General features: G+C 41.7%; 2 protein-coding genes and 1 non-coding gene across 6 annotated transcripts; 2 read left to right on the top strand and 1 right to left on the bottom strand.

Annotated features, from left to right (window-relative positions):
* Nucleotides 1-2366: 2366 nt before the first annotated feature.
* Nucleotides 2367-11410, bottom strand: LOC126996876 (serine/arginine repetitive matrix protein 1-like). Of its 3 annotated transcripts, none has more exons than XM_050857789.1 (8): nt 11250-11410; nt 8155-8554; nt 7612-7793; nt 6680-6860; nt 5574-5727; nt 4852-4980; nt 3877-4021; nt 2367-3396 (listed from the first exon to the last, which is right to left on the bottom strand). In XM_050857789.1, the coding sequence occupies exons 1-8, from the start codon at nt 11398-11400 to the stop codon at nt 3080-3082; spliced, it is 1659 nt and encodes a 552-aa protein (XP_050713746.1). In that variant the 5' UTR covers nt 11401-11410; the 3' UTR covers nt 2367-3079. The 3 variants fall into 3 exon arrangements, with proteins under 3 accessions (XP_050713746.1, XP_050713747.1, XP_050713748.1); XM_050857790.1 differs by lacking the exon at nt 11250-11410 and adding an exon at nt 10160-10178; XM_050857791.1 differs by lacking the exons at nt 2367-3396; nt 3877-4021 and adding an exon at nt 4054-4362.
* A 572-nt stretch (nt 11411-11982) lies between these two features.
* Trnag-gcc (transfer RNA glycine (anticodon GCC)) lies at nt 11983-12053 on the top strand. The gene has a single exon. It is a non-coding gene; the product is annotated as a tRNA-Gly (tRNA).
* Nucleotides 12054-12793: 740 nt separating this feature from the next.
* On the top strand, nt 12794-16828 carry LOC126996877 (18S rRNA aminocarboxypropyltransferase-like). Of its 2 annotated transcripts, none has more exons than XM_050857792.1 (7): nt 12794-12926; nt 13222-13379; nt 13674-13759; nt 14396-14569; nt 15084-15297; nt 15671-15844; nt 16395-16828. In XM_050857792.1, exons 2-7 carry the CDS (start codon nt 13223-13225, stop codon nt 16451-16453), a joined length of 864 nt encoding a protein of 287 aa, XP_050713749.1. In that variant the 5' UTR covers nt 12794-12926; nt 13222; the 3' UTR covers nt 16454-16828. The 2 variants fall into 2 exon arrangements, with proteins under 2 accessions (XP_050713749.1, XP_050713750.1); XM_050857793.1 differs by having other exon boundaries at nt 12820-12881.
* Nucleotides 16829-20472: the final 3644 nt, after the last annotated feature.

Here is a 20472-nt window from a genome sequence, read left to right on the forward strand (position 1 = left end):
TAAAGCGTAGTCACATTTCCTACACAAGTACAAAAAATGGAGTAATATAACATTTCCCACATATGTCCGTCATCAGTAACACCTCTTATCAATTACACCTGTTTATCTCTCTGTGCCTATCAGCGCCAATATCAGCGTGACTCCACCATCATAGATTACTTGTCGCTTAAAATCAGGAAGCTATGATTATAATAGTTTTGTTTGTCACCTTTCCTACACCTGACAATGACCATGCAAAAAGATATATAAAGTTAACCTATAAATGATAATAAGAATGATACTATATGCTACTACTACTACTACTACTACTACTACTATTACTATTACTACTACTACTACTACTACTACTACTACTATCACTACTAACTTACTACATCTATTCTGAAAAGTTCACGGTTTCTTCGTAATAAAATCAACTTTAAAAATTTACATGTGTTTTATTGGTCACTTTCACTACCCTCTCAATCCCAGTCTTAGAAATTGCACTTATGTATAGGTATAATGTCCTTCTCGTATGCTAGTGTATAGATGAACCTGGGAATTCCACTCGTAACTTAACCTAACCTCACCTCGGGCCGTGTCAACAAACTCTTATGCAACATTTCAATGGGTTACATCAAGGAAAACACCGACAACTTTAGCCGAGGCATAACAATTAGCTATCATTAAAAGTATGCACTATCCACTGCAGCACGGAGTTAAATTTCACCTTAACTTTTCTGCCTGTATCACAAACTCACTGTAAAATGACATTAAAGTAGAAGAGTAGAAGATATGAAGATATAGCAACCAAAAAAGGCTCTCTTGGAAACCCACAAACAGAAGACCAGTTGGGAGGCCAAGAAAGAGATGGTTGGATGGGGTGAAAGAAGCGCTGGAGGAAAGCAACGAAAACCTTAGCGATGTAGAGGAACGAGACATACATGGGCTGGGATGCCTGGAGAGAAGGGATGAAGAAGAGGCCTGCAGACTGACAGAAATCCTAACACATGTCTGCTAAGAAAGAAGAAGATATGGCTTGATGCAGTTTTCTTATGAAGGTGACAATATTAGACTTTGCGCTGCTGCAGTACATAGACAGTTGTGTTTACGTTCCACTTACAATATTTGATTTACTGCACCGGGAAATTTTGTGCACCCAATTTTAATACTACAAGAAAATATGGATTCCTGACAGTTTTGGACATGCTTTTCCTTATCTCAAACTTATCAAACAAATTCTGGCTTTCCTTTAACTTTGCCTGACCTTATCTAAATTTGTATGACCTCATTTTGTCCCTGAAAATCTGGATTCCGATCAACTTCACCTGACCTTATCTATACTAACATGACCTCATTTTCTGTCCTGAAAAACTGGATTCCTATCAACTTCACCTGACCTTATCTATACTAACATGACCTCATTTTGACCCCGGAAAATCTGGATTAATATCAACTTCACCTGACCTCATTTTGACCCCTTATCAACTTCACCTGTCCTAACCTAACCTAAATTAACATGACCTCATTTTGTCCTCGGATCTGCATTCCCCCCAACCTCAGACATGGCTTACTTACCCCCTCCAGTCCCCCTAAAAATAAGAGGTCAGTTCTGGCTGAATAACAAACCTATATTTCCCATAAGAAAATACAAGCCCCTATTCTTGAAATGTATCGCGCTTCAGTTCATCTGTATGAAAAGCCTCTCGTTGAAGGTCCCGGGACTTCCATGGACTGTTCTGTAATCCCCCACGAAAACCCAGTTAATCTTCTCTGTAGCCTTGGGAAATAGTTGTAAAAGGAACCCAATATGTTTAAGACCATGATAGTTTTGCGATGCTGGTGAGAGTTTTACACGACTTCTGCATCATGAACGGGATAATCACCCATGAAAACCTGGTTAATCTTCTCTGTGGCCTTGGGAAATAGTTGTAAAAGGAATCCGATATGTTAAAGACCATGATAGTTTTGTGATGGCAGGGATAGTTTTACACAGCTTATACATCTTGAACGGGATAATCACCCACGAAAAACCCGGTTAATCTTCTCTGTGGCCTTGGGAAATGGTCGTAAAAGGAATCCGATATGTTAAAGACCATGATAGTTTTGTGATGGCAGGGATAGTTTTACACAGCTTATACATCTTGAATGGATAATCACCCACGAAAAACCCGGTTAATCTTCTCTGTGGCCTTGGAAAATAGTCGTAACAAGAGCTCGATATGTTTAAGAATACAATGATAATTAGTGGGATTAAGTTCCTCTCTACCTTCCTTGGACAAATATATATTACAGTGAGTGCTATGATGTACCTATACTGTGTGATCGTTATACCAGATGGAGGTCGTTCGCTCGGAAGCCCGGCGCATGATTTGAAACAATGGAAAAATGGTACATGTGTGTATTTACAAATGTCAAAACAATGAAATGCCTATCACCGAACAATGTGGGTCTCGTGTGGTGCTAGATTATACATGTTTAACCAATCTTAAGCTTAGATATACAGTAGAAGTCCATATATAGTTAGAAAAATACATGAGTGCATCTCAGTAAAAGTAATAATAATAGTAAACGGTAATACTAACATGAATTTTTTAGTATCGGAACAAACGGGGAATTATTATCCTTCTAACATCTCAATTGTCAAACAAACATCTCGGGTGTAAGAAAAAAATAACATGGATAATCACACTCTTTCTGTCATCCAATCTTACCCCGGTAGCAGCGATGGGCCAAATTTGTCGCTTTACTGTGTAGCAGCGATGGGCCAAATTTGTGCCATGATATAAACCCCACAAAATAGATGATGCATAAACTGATCACAAATGCATTGATATATATTATGAAATGGTTTATGTGAGTGATGATTTTTTGTCATTCTTCTCGCTTAGAGGGACCATTAAGAAACATGATCCCTGCTGTTACCGGGTTAAAACTGAGATCACTTTTAAGCTGTTATTTTATCTTCCATGCAAACAATATTGATTAAAGAAGTGGAATAGAAGACACACCCTAATACTGCACAAGAGACCATCCCCCCACAACTAAGCCTGCCCCATGTAACCCCTCACACACACACACACATAACCTCAAACATGCACTAACTAATCCTATACACATCAATGCATTCTCCGCCCTCCATCTCGAGACTGTTCGGGGTGCTGCGTGGACTCAACACCTCACCATCAAACATGAACTGAAGATGGTCAAGACTGATCTGTTTCTCCTCAGCGTACTTGTGCATCAGTATGCTCATATGCTCCATCAGCCCGAGGGAGATGGTGACGGAGGCCTTCTTGTCGGAGCTCTGGACGCGGAGGAGTATGGAGTTCGGGTCCTTGCTGACTTCTATGACTTTGGTTCCATTTGCTCCTTTTGTTTTGTCGCTTTGGAAGTCGCTGCTCTGTACTCCTCCCTCTGTAATAGGCGATAGGTTACGTCTTAATGTATATCGAAAGGAGAAGGAGAAGGGAAGGAGGAATGAAAAACGACCATGAAAATATGTTACGACTTATGTTTATCAAAGAGAGAAGGAGGAGAAGGGAAGGAAGAATGAAAGGGGGCCATGAAAATTAGGATACCATAGTTGCAGTATCAAAATCAAGGTTACCAAGACAAATTAGTGTAGATTAATCCTGATTCATGAGGTGCCTTAACCCTTTGACTGCGGATTTCCTACAAGAAGACCTCACCAAGCTTCAGGAATGGAACAAAAGTGGCTGCTACAATTCAGTGAAGAAAAATGTAAAGTCATGCACCTTGGGAGGGGATATCCAGCACACCAATACCAGATGGGAAACACTCCACTATCCACCACAGAGGCAGAGAAAGACATTGGAGTATATGTTACCAGGCTACATAAAAACACACATAAAACCTCCTGCTGTTGATGCTCACCTATGCAGTCCCCGATGGTCACCTTGAGGTCCCCGGGGCAGTGGGCTGGGTTGATGATTTTGTCCTGGAGGCTGAGTACTACACGCTCTGGACTCACGCCGTACTTCTTGCCAAGGACTCCGTAGAGGTGCACGAACTTCTGCCACTGTGGAGGAGGAGGAGGAGGAGGAGGCTGGTTAGGGTGCTTGAGGCAGGCAGAGGGCAGAGGAGAAGGAAGGGAAGAATGGCAGAGGACCAAGAAAATTAGGGTACAAAAGCTCTGTAGAGGTGGAGAAACTTCAGCCACTGTGGAGGAAGAGGAGGAGGAGGAGGCTGGTTAGGGTGTGTAAGGCAGGCAGAGGGCAGAGGAGAAGGAAGGGAAGAATGACAGAAGAGAAGGAAGGGAAGAATGGCAGAGGACTGAGAAAATTAGGGTACCAAAGCTGTGTAGAGGTGGACAAACTTCTACCACTGTGAAGGAGGAGGAGGAGGAGGCTGGTTAGGGTGCTTGAGGCAGGCAGAGGGCAGAAGAGAAGGAAGGGAAGAATGGCAGAGGACCAGGAAAATTAGGGTACCAGAGTTAGTATCAAAATTGAGGATACCAAGAAGGATAATAATTCCCTGGTTGTTTCAAGAGTAAAAAAATTCATGTTATTATTACCATTTACTATTATTTTTATTTTTACTGAGATGCACTGATGTGTTTATCCATGTTATTTTTACCTTACTACACTCAAGATATTTATTTGACAAGAGAGATTTTAGAAGGATAATAATTCCCCTTTTGTTTCAATAGTAAAAAATTCATGCTAGTATTACCATTTTCTATTATTATTATTTTCACTGAGATGCACTGATGGGTAGATTATTCAGATTATTCAGATTAACTACTAGGTGTCTTAATGCTCCCTCTCTTTAATTAATATAGAAACAAAGTCCCTTTTTTAATGAACATACATAAAAGAATCAACTCAGCACACACACGCAGTCACTCACTTTCTTGATGGGTTCCCTGAAGTAGTCGTTGCCCCACTTGATGCGGACACGAATCTCTGGGTTGACCTCCTCCTCCTCCTCGCCCTCGGACAGAATGATGTCGCTGCTAATGTTCAGACTCTCGCTTAACTGCGGAGCGGAAAACAGCGATACAGACAGAGTGGTAAGGAGAGGAAGGACGAACTCACAACCAAAAGGGAAGGAAGATTTTAAATGTCATCATAACCACGCTAATTTCTTTTTATGTCGAGATGGTAAGGTTATAGACAAACAAGAACAGGTACTTAGAATAGGAAGGGCAAACTTGCCACCAAAAGGAAGCAGAATTTTAGTTTTTTCTACATCAAGGGAAGGGAGGAAGGCTGTGCTTACTCATGCTCATTTCTCTCATTTCCTCCTTAGGTGACTCTGATGTTACAGCTACAAGTTGGAAAGTTGGAAAGTTTCGTTTAGTCGGCGCAACATCTGTGGTCATATGCCAGAAGACAGAAGGGGAAGGAATAATAGGAGAAGGGAACAGACCCAGGAGACGGGACACAACCCCCGATTAATACCTGGTACCCATTCACTGCTGGGTGGACAGGGGCGTAGGGTATCGGAAAAGCCGCCCAAATTTTTCCACTCCACCCGGGAATCGAACCCGGGCTCTCTCAGTTGTGAGCCGAGTGTGCTAACCACTGCACCATGAAGCCCCCTGTTACATCTACAAAATCCTTACTCACACTCATTGGTAACTCCCTCCTTGAGATCCCCGACTTGGATTGAGGTTCAGTACTTGTGTTGGCCCTCTTCTGAGGACTCTGGACCGGACTGTCTATGGCGAACAGCACAGGCGAGGATGGGCGAGCGTTTCGACTGACGTCATCAATGCTTTCTCTGGATCAGGGGAGGTTAATGTAAGATATTGGTACCAAGACACAGAGGGGGAATGAAAAGGGGAGGATGTCAGCTTAAGATATTGGTACCAAGGCATAGGTTAACTTAAGATATTGGTACCAAGGCATACGTTAGCTTAAGATACTAGTACCAAGGATATTATTGGTATCAAGGCATAGAGGGGGAATGAGAAGGGGCGGATGTTAGCTTATGATATTGGTACCAAGGATATTAATGGTACCAAGACATAGAGGGGGATGAAAAAGGAGGATGTTAGCTTAAGTTGATAATAAAATAAAACCAGACTGGATTGGACAGAGTGGAGTCTAAGGCTTTTCGTCTCATCAGCTCTCCTCCTCTTACTGATAGTCTTCTACCTCTTAAATTCCGTCGCGATGTTGCCTCTCTTTCTATCTTCTATCGATATTTTCATGGTAACTGCTCTTCTGAACTTCCTAACTGCATGCCTCCCCCACCTCCCGCGGCCTCGCCTCACACGACTTTTTAATCAACCTCATCCCTATACTGTCCAAACCCCTTATGCAAGAGTTAACCAGCATCTTCACTCTTTCATCCCTCATGCTGGTAAACTCTGGAACAATCTTCCTTCATCTGTATTTCCTCCTGCCTATGACTTGAACTCTTTCAAGAGGAGGGTATCAGGACACCTCTCCTCCCGAAATTGACCTCTCTTTTTGGACACTCCTATGTACTCTATTCGGGAGCAGTAAGTAGCGGGCTTTTTTTTCATTATTGTTTTCTTTTTTTTTTCATGCCCTTGAACTGTGTCCTTTTCTAAAAAATAAAAAAAAAAAAAAAAAAATAAAGACTGCTACCAAACTCATATACCTTTCATCATGACAGCCAAAGAAACCAAACCGAAAACACATAACCTCGGAAATAACAACGACAACAATAATAACAACAACCCCAGACTACCAACCACACGTACCTTTCATTAGAGTGGGCTGGGTACTCCTGCACAACAAGTATGTCATCATTGTCCGAAGCGGCGACTGGCTTGGCTCTGGTGGTCGTCTTGCGTGTGAGGTGGCTCAGGGGCGGCGGAGTCTTGGGCGTCTCGGTGGACTTGATCTCCTTGAAGGCCGACTGGAGGGCATGTAAGTTGCAGGCTGGAAGGGGGAATAGGAGATGAGAGTTCAGGGAGATGGTTGAGCTTTTCCAGTACTTTTAAATGCTTCTGTCTCTCAAATCAACTATATATTTCTGAAGGCTGAAAAGGATATTAATTGTATTTTCATGTGTGCTTATTCATGTTCACAGTACAGAAAAATGGTCAAGCTACCCATGGAAATACACAGAGCACAAAGATCAGTACTTTTACATATTTCCGCCTCTCAAATCAACTATTTCGAAAAGCTGAAAAGGACGTCAATTGTGTTTTCATGTGTGATTTTTCATGTTCATGGTAAAGATAGAAGGTCAAACTTCCACCAGGGTCATACAACTACCCATGGAAATGCCCAGAATGCCTGAGAAAGCCTTGTCAAATATGTGTGCTTGGGAGATGAAATGTCTAACCCCTTGACTGTGGATTTCCTACAAGAAGACCTCACCAAGCTACAGGAATGGAACAGAAAGTGGCTGCTACAATTCAATGAAGAAAATGTAAAGTCATGCACCTTGGGAGGGGATATCCAGCACACCAATACCACATGGGAAACACTCCACTATCCACCACAGCGACAGAAAGGCCTGGGAGTATATGCTATCAGGCTACCAGTGAAAGCCAAATACATTAAGGGAAAATTGAACAAATATAAATAGGGAGACAGGACCATACGAGGATAGCTCAGGCCTTACAACTAGATCTACACACACACACACACACACACACACACACACACACACATGCACACTCACCTGAATAATCCACGTCAAATATGTCATCATCCGAGCCAGTTGAGGGCGAGTCGCCTTCGTCTAGCGCAGGGAGAGGCCGACAAACTACTGGAGTGCGAGGCGGGGTGGCAGCAGGGGATGACTTCTGGTCCTCCTCGGAGTCACTTGAGTCCGACATGATTCCTCGGCACATTTTATCAGGACTGCGAAAGGGAGAAATTGATAGATAGATAAATAGATAGAGAGATGGATAGAGATAGACACATACATTGCTATTCATATGTTATTCCCTAGGGAAAAACTATAGGAAGGTGAATTATTATTATTACTATTATTATTGTTATTATTATTATTGTTGAGATCCATATAAGGGCATCAAGGGAAACTAAAAAATATATTGACGACCCCAAGCAGAGTCCCCTTGATAGGCGGACAAAAAATAAAAACAAAAACAAACAGTAACAGCGACTGTGACGGTAAAACAATAAGAAAAAAAAGAAGAAAAAAAAAGAAGGGTGGAACATAAACAAACGTAGCGGAGGAATGAATCATGTCTCAACCAACCTTAGAGTAATGTGGAGCTGTTCCTTGTTCTCCACCTCCTGCTTCTTCGTCTTCTTCTGCGTCCTCTTCCGTTTCTGTTCTACCTCGCTCTCACTCGAACTCACCCCGTCGAGGTTGACCACTGGCGCCCTCCTCCTCATCCTTCCCTGACGCGGCCTCTCATGACTGCCCCCCTTCGGTGTTCCCCTCCTCCTCCCTGGTGGCCTTCCTCGACCTCTTGTCACCGGTGATTCCTGGGCTTCCGAGACCATCCTCACATTGGCTGTCTGACCGGCTCTAGCTGATGGTCTGCCTCTCCCTCTCCGTCGGGCACTTGCTGGTCTCTGCTGTGGCATGGTTGGTCTTTCCGGTGATGCTGCTGGCGCTGCCTCAGCTCTCTCTCCTCTTGTCCTTGTACTAGCTGTAAGGGGTGTGAGAATGATACTAAATTTGTTGGTCTGGATATCGCACTCGGACGTTTTTCATCAATATTTGTTTTAGGTTAGGGTTGGTGTGCGTTCTTAAAGCAAACTACTGGGAGAGGCTAAAACACCTGAGGCTGTATTCCCTGCAGAGATGAAGAGAGTGCTATGGTAAATATTTGTTTTAATGACGTTACTAATTTTGAAATGCTGACTGCTTATTTCTGGACAAAATATAATGCTGTTCATCATGGAGATAGTAATTTTCTCCGGAAATGACTAAAAGATTGACCTTTCAATGCCTTTTGTGGGCCCGCCGCTGCAGGCGCAAAATAGCTCGCAGAGAGGTTCAACTTGGGGGACCTGTGGGAAATCGGGGGTTTTGGGTGGGGGAGCATATTTAAACTACTCCAACCGAACTTTACATAACCTCCTAATCAGGGGGGGCGCATCCCACATATGCGACTTATTTATGCGAGGAGGTATTTCTCGCAACACCGGCTGGCCCGCCACCACGGCCGCCGCCAGAGGAGGCTACGCTTTCGTGAATATTATCCCCTATTTTCAACAATACAAAAATAGTCCTTGAATTTGATTTAAAAAGCGTTTCCATGATTGTTGAATGTTTGAAGAAAAGATATATGAAGAGCTAGTGATGTTTCATAAGGTAGGTAATGAAATACAAAATCGTGCAATTCACTACATCTATCACCAGAAAAACATGAACCATGTAAAAAAATCATTGGTTGGGTGAAACCGTAAATTGTCCACCAAATCCAGCACACAACGAGAAGGGTGGCATAGAAGGTCGACACCACCCAAGGTTTGGAAGGTCCTGCACAAGGAGGTCACTAAACTGCCACTCTCAGAGGATCCAGACAATACAGGCAGAAAGCTTCATCTGTGCTGGATCTAGACTGTTCAACTGTCTGCCAAGGAACATCAGAGACCTGACAGGTGCCAGCACAGAAACTTTCAAGAAGAGGCCGGACAAATGTTAAATATGGAGAATCACTACGAGTCTCCAGTCCCACACGGCCCCACTTCAAAAGGAGAAGCGTCCAACTCCATCATCGACCAGCTGCAATACTTGAAGATGGAGCAGAGGTGTGGAGGTGGCGGGTCCCCAGACTGGTCGTGCTGATGATAAATTCTCTATTTTCCACTCGATAGAAGCCCCAACAAGCCTTCTACTGCTGCACTGCCCTGTGGTGGCCTCTTGAACTACACTCCACTTACATCTACATGGTATATGACTACTCCAACAATGTAGACATGACATGGAGCGTGTGGGCGAAGTGACTCTTACATGTGGGTGAATTGACTCTTACATGTGGGAGAACTGGCGGAAAGTCTTGTGGGCGAATTGACATGTGGGCGAAATGACCGTAAACCAAATCTATGACAACTTCAACAGACACCGGGACACCAAGTCATCATTTGAGGCCTCTGCAACCCACTAATGTAATGTTCTTCCTTAATATAACTTAATATATCAACCCTCTGAGCTTCTGTAGTGTGTTGGGAGTGTTCTTAAAGCATTTGTTAACAGCGGAGCGGAGCCTGAAACCTCATCAACGGGAAATGGTAACAAGCGAGCGTACCGGTCGCTTATGCGAGAGACGGGCCCTCCCTTCAACAGCACCAGGGAGAATAAAGAATCTCCTCACCTCCAGCCTCTCACACAGTGGTCCTAGGCTCTTCAATGTGCTCCCTAGACACGTCAGAGACACCACGGGCTGCTCGGTTGCCAGATTCAAAAAAGAAGGTAAAGATTCGTAATAGGTCCGTGCCAGTATCTCAATCTACTTTATGAAACATCACTATCTCTTCATATATCTTTTCTACAAACCTTCAACAGTCATGGAAACGCTTTGAAAATCCAATTCCAGGACTTTTTTTTACTCTTGAAAATAGGGGATAATGTTTATGAAAGCGCGTCGCCTCCTCTGCTGGCCGCGGCGACGCTGCAGCCGCAAAATAGCTCGCAGAGGGCTTAGGGTTGGGGAGCATATTTAAACTACTCCAACTGAACTTTACATCCTACTAACGAGGGGGCTGCGCCCCCCTCGACCCACCCTTCTAACCAAGGGGGCTACACCCCCCCTGGACCCCCCCCCCCCTCATGTATATGTGACTTATTTCAGCGAGGAGGTATTTCTCGCAACACCCGCTGCGGCCAGCACCAGAGGAGGCGACGCGCTTTCGTAAGCATTATCCCCTATTTTCAAGAGTAAAAAAAAAGTCCTTGAATTGGATTTTCAAAGCGTTTCCATGACTGTTGAAGGTTTGTAGAAAAGACATATGAAGAGATACTGATGTTTCATAAGGTAGGTAATGAGATACTGGCACGGACCTAAAACGAATCTTAACCAAAGAGGACAACTTCCTGCAAACGCTGGCAGACGAGCCTCCTGTTCCAGGCTACACGGTTTACTGCAGGGCAGCCTCAAATTCTGTGCCGGACCAAATAGCTCTCCTAAGGGAGGACTCTCGGGCCGGCTGCAGCGGTGGTCCACCACAGCTGTGAGGAATACCCTCTAGATTCAACCAAGTAAACCAAGTAAGTAAACGGCAGAACACCAAGCCATCATTTGAGGCCTCCGCAACCCACTAATTTAATGTTCTTTCTTAATATAACTTAATATATCAATCGTATGAGCTTCTGTAGTGTGCTGGAAGTGGAATAATTACCTCTTCTTCTCTTATTTTGCCCCATATTGAGGGGTTGGCTTTTGAATGTGAAGGACTCCACCGATCTTCTTCTTCTGCTGTTGTTGTTATTGTTCGTGTTTGCAACGGCGCCACAACCTTTGATATATTTTTTTTTTTGTCTGTAGAACATATGAAGGACAATTTAACAATTTCACCCAACCAACGATTTTCTTACGTGGTTCAAGTTTTTTTTCTGGTGATAAATTTAGTGACTTGCATGATTTTATAGCACCTATCATCCGCCTCCTCAAGCCCATCAACTAATCTCTTGAATGCAGTAATCTTGCCACATCCAGCCACCCAGCCCATTAAAACTTGTATAAAACTTGTGAAGAACTTGTTAAAATGCCTGTGGAATAAAAGGAAAAGAAAACAAGAACGTAGAAGTGAAACCCAAGTAAGATTGATTGATTGATAGTTTATTGTTGCAGGTAAACAACAAGGGAGAAGGGAGGAACATGCCATCCCAACCTCCGGGCAGGACAGAGTGTGATTATACAACTATTAATAGCTACATGTTTGGGGTAGCACCATGAACAAGAGATACTTTTACCCTCTTTCTCCCTCACCTTGTGACTAGTTAGCACAATTTAGTGGAATATGTTAATTTTTTGGCCATATTATTACTTTCCCTTAAAAAAAAGATATATACATTTTGGTATTTTTAGGTTTATTTTAGTTTATAATATTGTTGCAAATATATCATTGAGAAGCATCGGTGGTTCAGTGGTAGAATTCTCGCCTGCCACGCGGGAGGCCCGGGTTCGATTCCCGGCCGATGCACACTTTTTTTTTTTTTTTTTTATTTCTTCTGGAGGTATAACATTCATCCCGTAAATAAATCGTCATATTCTTCCTCTCCTTCTTTTTACTTTTACTTTTATCTAGTCAAGCAAACTACAATGTGCTGCTCACGGTTCACCTGTGCCTAACCTGTCGCAATGTGGCAAGGGTTCGAATCCCGCCGGCAGATGCATATTTTTTCTTGCTTGTTAAGTGAGGTGCAACATTTTTCTCATAAGTAAATAAATCGTTTGTGGGTCACCATTGTTTCTTACGCTTGAAAGCAATGAGAATTCTTTGAAGAATCTGTTATAATTTTTTTATTCAGATATGTTCCTCGTTAGTTCATTCAAATCCGTTGGTTAGTTCGTTTAATGAGTGGTTTTATGCTTCATTTCAACCCTTATGAAATGAACCGGCTTGGGAGTGAAAATTCATGTTAATGGTTACCTGTCAAACTGACGAACCCAAACACATAACGAAGACCAACAGAGAGACACAAATGGACGAGTGACTGAGGCGGTGAAAGCTGGAGAGCAGTGGCGTGAAAGACGTAGACAATGACATCTTGCCCCAATAAAGTAGTTGAACACCGACTTTCTGAATGTTTTGTTCTCTTGGTGCTACCTACACATGTACTAATAGTTGTATAATCACACACTGTCCTGCCTGGGGGTTGGGATGGCATGTTCCTCCCTTCTCCTTTGTTGTTTACCTGCAACAATAAACTATCAATCAATTAATCTTTCACAGGAGCCGCCGATAGGGCCTAAATCTCAAGCCACCTGTGACATCAAGCTCAAGATCAAGACGGAACCGCCGCAAAATGTAAACAAAACCACGTTCACTTGACATTAAAGTGTTCTATAGAAGGTAATTCATGGTTAGGATTTATTAACATGCACTTAAAAGTAGTGGGTTAATTAGGGAATGATATCAGTGCATTAGTAACACCCATCTTTACCTAAGTCACTCCTGTTGCTATCCTCCAGGTCAATTTCTTAATTGGATGACCTTTCCCTATGAGCCATGCTAGAGTAAACCCTCAGGCAAAGAACCGAAAGGTCTTACCAACCAATGCGCCAGTCCATCCAAGCTTATTAAGCAACAGAACATAATACAGTAAAACATACGGTAGGGTAGGAAGTGCATAATCTCGCTCTTCCAGAATGAGCCGTGCCGCGCGGGGACAGCCGTCAAGGGGAAGGAGGGTCAAGGGTGGTGCCGGTGGACGCAGGGACAGATTTGAGGCCTCAGGGGATGGTGCCTCGTCCACCCTGGGGCAGGACCTGGAGGAGGAGGCCATCAGTCGCCTCTCCCTGGAAGGTTAGCCTTGGCAGGAAGTTTTATAATTTTTTGCAAACAGAAAGAGAAGTCTCTACTAATATCTATACTAATGCCCTCCTTTCATGCTTTATCCTTAGATCATACGCTAATAGAGGGAGGCAGATGTGTCGTGAAAATGATTTGAAGATTATTTGAAAAAGTTAAGAGGAATATGAGATTTGTTCTTCACCTATCTATCCATCTATCAGTCTATCTGTCATTATCTATCTATATCTATCTATCTATCTATCTATATACATTAATCAACTGTATCCTTATTGTACTCGCTTGCAGGGGAAAAAAAGGAATCAAAAAGTGAGGAAACCAGAGAGGATGAGGAAGATGGAAGCGAGGAGAGCAGCAGCAGCGGTGATGGTGAGGTGAGTGTGTCTTAGGGGCAGCAGTTTAGTCCAATAATCCAGTCTCTGAACAACTAAGGGTCTTTAATCTGAAATCCACTGTCTAAATGTTTAAAGGGCCGAAAATCATAGCTGGAAAAATCTAACAGTTCAAAGATTTTATGGCTATCTCTTCATGCTTCAATCTTACATCATCTTGAGCTCTAGCAGGTTGATTTTAGGGTTTCCATTTCTTTGTACACACATTTCTTTATAAGTGATGGGCTAGTATGGTTAGAATAGATTAAAGTTACTAGCACCATATAGATATCTTATTCACAGGGCTAAGTAAATAAGTGAAGTGGATTTATAAGTGAAGTCTCCATTGCTTAACACACATTTCTTTATAAGTGATGGGCTAGTATGGTTAAAATAGATTAAAGTTACTTGCACCATACAGATATCTTTTTCACAGGGCTAGATAAATAAATGAAGTGGATTTATAAGTGAAGTCTCCATTGCTTAACACACATTTCTTTATAAGTGATGGGCTAGTATGGTTAAAATAGATTAAAGTTACTTGCACCATACATATATCTTTTTCACAGGGCTAGATAAATAAGTGAAGTGAATTTATAAGTGAAGTCTCCATTACTTAACACACATTTCTTATCACAGGAGGAGGAGCCGAGGGTGTCCGAGACAGTCAAGTTTCCCGTGGCAATGTGGGACTTGAAACACTGTGACCCCAAGAAGTGTTCAGGCAGGAAGCTGGTGCGGCTGGGCTTGGTGCGGACCCTCAAGCTTGGACAGAGGTTTCCCGGCATCGTGTTAACTCCCGTGGGGCAGAAAGTAAGTAAGCTTGGGAAGAAACACACCTTTATTTTACATTGTTTTCTTTGTCTTTCTCTCTTTTCTTTTCCTTATTTTTTATTATTTTTTGAGTATACATTATAGCTTTTCTTATTTTCTTTTTCTTTGTCTTTTCCTTACTTTTTCTTAGTATACATTATAGCTTTTTTTTTCTTTTTCTTTTTCTTTTCCTTATTTTTTTATTGTTTTTTGAGTATATATTATAGCTGTTCTAATTTTTTTTTTGTCTTTTCCTTACTTTTTCCTTTTTTAGTATGCATTATAGCTGTTTTTTCCTTTTCTTTTCTTTCTTTTTTTTTTTTTTTTGAGTATAGGTTATAGATGTGTGTAGCAATGGTGTTCATCTCTGTATCATTAATCCTTGAATCTGTGGTTAACATCCATAATCTTTTCCTTTCTATCCTTTGTGTCTGTTCATTGATCTAACTATTGGAAAATTAAACCTCTTGACTCTGAGGACCACACTAAGTCTAACCACCTTTTCCTCCCCCAGTGTGTTTCGCCTGAGGATGGCCCAGTACTTGAGCAACATGGCACAGCGGTGGTGGACTGTTCCTGGGCCAGGCTGGCTGAGACACCCTTCGGCAGGATGAAGGCCGGCCACCCCAGGTTGCTGCCCTACCTGGTGGCCTGCAACCCTGTCAATTACGGCCGGCCCTGCAAGCTGTCGTGTGTTGAGGCCATCGCTGCCACCATGTACATATGCGGTAAGGTCACAGTCATAAGTTACACAATATTCAAATACATACTTTAGTTGTTAACCCGTCCGCTGCGATTGTCACGGATTTGGCTTTCACTGTTAGCCTGGTGACATATACTCCCAGGTCTTTCTCTACCTCTGTGGTGGAGAGTGGAGTGTTTCCCATGTGGTATTGGTATGCTGGATATCTCCTCTCAAGGTGCATGACTTTATATTTTTCTTCATTGAATTGTAACAGCCACTTTTTGTTTCATTCCTGTTGCTTGGTGATGTCTTCTTGTAGGAAATCCGCAGTCAAGCATCAAGCATAACCCCACAACCATTCATAACAAAAATCACCCTATATCACACTCAAAACAAGGTCCTTTCTTTCTTTCCAGGGCAGAAGGATGGTGCTGTCTTATACCTCAGTAAATTTAAGTGGGGCAAGAACTTCCTGAAGCTGAACGAGGAGCTCCTGGACAAATACAGCGCTTGTCGGACCAGCAGCGAGGTGGTGGAAGTCCAGAACAGATACATGAAGCTGCTGGAGGAGGAAGCGAGGGCAGAGAAAGGTGGGTCTGGGGTGTAGAGGGAAGGATGGGATAGTATAGGGATGTGGAGGTTAAAATGAAATAGGAGAGAGATGGTGCACTGATAGGATGTGAATATTGCAATGTTTTGAGTATATGGAAAAAAATTATACAAGATTTAGGATGTGTGAAGGGTAAGATGTAGGTACTGGGGTCTGTTTGTGTGTGTGTTGGGGGGGACAGTAGTAGAAGTAGTAGTAGTAGTAGTAGTAGTAGTAGTAGTAAAAAGAGGAGGAACTGAAATACATAATGAACTGGTGATGTAGGTTTTAGATTATGTGAAGGGTAAGATGTAGGTACTGGGGTCTGTTTGTGTGTGTTGGGGGGGATAATAGTAGTAGTAGTAGTAGTAGTAGTAGTAGTAGTAAAAAAGAGGAGGAACTGAAATACATAACGAGAGTAGGAAAATAGCAATATGAAAGGTTTAAATAGGAAAAACAGCATACATATTTAATCATAGACCTTTAAATATGCTTTTTACAAACTTTACATCCTTGAATAGCTAAACAACATTATAACTTGCCCTTTTCAGATAAGATTGACCTTCCACCATCTGCATCAGAGTCAGAGGAGGAGGAGGAGAGTGATTAGAGACAGGTAAACCATGCATTAAATTCACTTCTATGTAGTTTATGTAGATTCGCATTTTGAGGAGAAGTCCAGTCATCCTCCCTATCAGTAATTGACTCTTTTGGGGTTTCAATTCTATTTCCTTTTACTAGAGTAGCGTTTAGTGTGATTTATTTTTGTTTTTCTTTTGTTGTTCTTTTGTCCTTGAGCTGCTTCTGTTACTGTTAAAAATATATAAAGGCCAGACTACAAAAACAATTCTGGCTAGGCTCATAAGAGAAGGCTGCCTTGTATCAAGTTTATAGACAAATCCTTCCAGCTCAAGACTTAACACCGGTCACCAGAGCCTCCTGTCCTGCTGTCCACATTATTTTATCATTAAAAGATTTTCCACTATATTTTTTTCCTTACTCATTAACTACTACGTATAGTGCTATTGTAAGATATTTCATTTGGAGAAGATAAAGGAATTTGACATCATTATTATCATTATTATTATTATTATTATTATTATTATTATTATTATTATTATTATTATTATTATTATTATTATTATTATTACTTACATCCATGAAAGGGTATCAAAGGAAAATACAAAACTGATATAGACCCAAACTGAGTCCCCTCGATGAGCAGATAAACTATGCAAAGGGCTCTACTACCCTAACAACATACGATACGTTATATATTTTCATTTAAGGGCTTCATTGTTGCTCAAACCACCGCGAAACTGTAGAATGTGGACGAGTGAGGCAAGGAGTATAGCTAAGGGCGAGGCCAAGGGTGTGTATGGGTGGCGGGGACAAGCACCGTGCAGCACAGAGCCGTTACAAGGGTGTCAAAGGTTCTTCCGGTGGTGAGGTTAGGATCCCTAGGTCGATATTTTGAAACGCTTCCTTAGTCTTCCATTAATCATTTCTGCCGACCAAGATATAGGTTAGACGCGTCCCCATGAGTGTTTCTTGACGTTCATGGTAAAGAAGCTATGTAAAATTACCACCATGGTCATAAAGTTACCCATGGAAATGCCCAGAAGTCCTACGAAAGCTTTGTCAAATGTATGTGCTTGGAAAGGTGTTAAAAATGACCCCTAGACTTCTTGGTTAGGCAGGGGGTCGCGATGTCACGGCGGGGAGAAAGGAGGTGGAGGAAGGAGGGAGGGAGGGATTTGATTTGATTTGATTTGATTTGATACATGTATTGAGATATACACATACATATAACAGTATACATATATATAGCCTCAAAAGGATGAAGGTACCTCTGTTGACTTCATCCCAACCCTGCTGTAGGAGGTGAAGCAAGGAGGAAGGAAGGAGGGAGGGAGGGAAGAAGGTGGAGCAGGAGGAAGGAGGGAGGGAGGGAGGGAGGGAGCGAGGTAGGAGCGGGGCGGGGGTAGGAGGGTCGTGTTTCCGTGCGGGGTTCCACTGACCGAGTAGCCAGCAAGCTCCGCCCCCCGCACTAGCGCAGACAGGTGGTGTGACCCGGCAGGTGCACACCACAGACTGTTGTGTAGCGAAGTGGCTGTTGGCGTTGGTTACGTTATAAATACAGTGCTATAAGGAGACTAAAAGCGTGTGAGTAGGCTACCTGAAGCACGAGGTCACCGGGCTATTGTGGGATATACGAGACGCCTGTGTTTGGAGGGAGATTTTAAGGTAAAGATCTTACTCAAGTGTTTTCTTACGTTTGGCTTTACTTTTCGTTATAAGTATAGTATAGTATATATCTATGTATCTGTCTATCTTTATCTATCTGTCTACTAAGGTTAGGATCTTCATCTGTTTGTATATCAGTGTTTTCTTATAAGTATAGTATAGTATATATATCTATCTATGTATCTATCTATCTTTATCTATCTGTCTATTAAGGTAAGGATCTTCATCCGTTTGTGTATCAGTGTTTTTTTTAACGTGAACACCACCCATGTGTAGAAGTGTAGTTTATTTAAGGTGTTAGAAGTAGTGCTTAGAGTTAGGAAATATCATATATATATTTAAACCGAATTTGAGTTATCAGTGACATGCTGAACCTTAAAGTGCATATAGCCTCTAAGATCCTCCCCACTACAGACTCAATGCAAAGGCCACTTGTAGCTATATAAATGCTTCCTCCAACGTTACTTTAAAGATAGAAATCCGGTAAATACCCATGGAAGCATCGAGTAGCGGGCTTATTTTTTATTATTATTTCCTTTTTTGTGTGCATTTGAGCTGTCTCCTTTGTTTAAAAAAGAATGAAAGCAGAAAACACATTAATTCAGAAACGTCATTAAAGGAAATCATAACCAGAAGTCTTGCGTGTGATGAAACAGGAAAGAACACAGCCTCATAATATTTCCTATGGTGCGTAAGGGAATAAACAAAGCGAATTGCAAGTCACCTACGGAAACAATTAAGTATTTTTTTTGTATAGTAACGCCCAGTCATTTACCGTCAGCGTAACCTAAACATGAGTCTGCAGAGCGAGTGTTTTATATGTTTGCCGCAGCTTACAATCACAGGATGACAAATGAAGGCTGAACTTAAGACCCGTGTGGTATTGGGTGTTATTGTACAGCTGGTGTGTTTTGCTGCAAGTGCTCACCGATGTTCTTTGTGTAGTGTTTTGAATAGCCTACCCATCTATATTTTTCTTTTATTATTTCTTACTTCTTTATCTCTGCGGGGATGATAGAGGGTAGTGTTTTGAATAGCCTACCCATCTATATTTTTCTTTTATTATTTCTTACTTCTTTATCTCTGCGGGGATGATAGAGGGTAGTGTTTTGAATAGCCTACCCATCTATATTTTTCTTTTATTATTTCTTACTTCTTTATCTCTTTGAATAGCCTACCCATCTATATTTTTCTTTTATTATTTCTTACTTCTTTATCTCTGCGGGGATGATAGAGGGTAGTGTTTTGAATAGCCTACCCATCTATATTTTTCTTTTATTATTTCTTACTTCTTTATCTCTGCGGGGATGATAGAGTGTAGTGTTTTGAATAGGCTACCCATCTATATTTTTCTTTTATTATTTCTTACTTCTTTATCTCTGCGGGGATGATAGAGGGTAGTGTTTTGAATAGGCTACCCATCTTTATTTTTCTTTTATTACTTCTTACTTCTTTATCTCTGCGGGGATGGTAGAAATAGAGTGTAGTGTTTTGAATAGCCTACCCATCTATATTTTTCTTTTCTTATTTATTTCTTTATCTCTGCGGGGATGGTAGAGATAGAGAGTAGTGTTTTGAATAGCCTACCCATCTATATTTTTCTTTTCTTATTTCTTCTTTATCTCTGCGGGGATGGTAGAAATAGAGTGTAGTGTTTTGAATAGCCTACCCATCTTTATTTTTCTTTTCTTATTACTTCTTTATCTCTGCGGGGATGGTAGAGATAGTGTAGTGTTTTGAATAGCCTACCCATCTATATTTTTCTTTTCTTATTAAATTTTCTTCTTTATCTCTGCGGGGATGGTAGAAATAGAGTGTAGTGTTTTGAATAGCCTACCCATCTTTATTTTTCTTTTCTTATTACTTCTTTATCTCTGCTGGGATGGTAGAGATAGAGGGATTTGCTTTGTATCATTGTTTGTTTTGTATTATGCACACCCATCTTCAAATTATTCTTCTATCTTCATTTTCTTTGCGCGGTGACAAGAGATCGAGGGCGGAATGGCATGTTGACTCTGTTCACAATCCCTTTTCTTCTTGCTGTTTGGCAGAAGTGTCTAGTCATTGGTTAGCCCCCTGAAAAAAAACATTAGCCCTCTCCACGGAAGTTTTTCACCCATAAGCGTATTTGGATGCGTAACACAAAGGGAAATGCAATACGGAAAATCAAGCCAGACTTCCTACTTTTTCATGACAGGTTTCTAAATTTGTACATGTTTAGTGACGGTTATCATAATCATGTTCATGGTGTAATTCTGTTTCACTTCACCTGTTCAGTTGTATAGATATGCAGAAAGAAAAGTACAGAAAAGTAATGCCCCTTCTCGAATATGAAGTCCTAGCTACGGGCCTGTAAGACATTCCTCCTAAGGCCTAAAGACG

This window comes from Eriocheir sinensis, chromosome 11 (genome assembly GCF_024679095.1).
Source record: "Eriocheir sinensis breed Jianghai 21 chromosome 11, ASM2467909v1, whole genome shotgun sequence".
NCBI lineage: Eukaryota > Metazoa > Arthropoda > Malacostraca > Decapoda > Varunidae > Eriocheir > Eriocheir sinensis.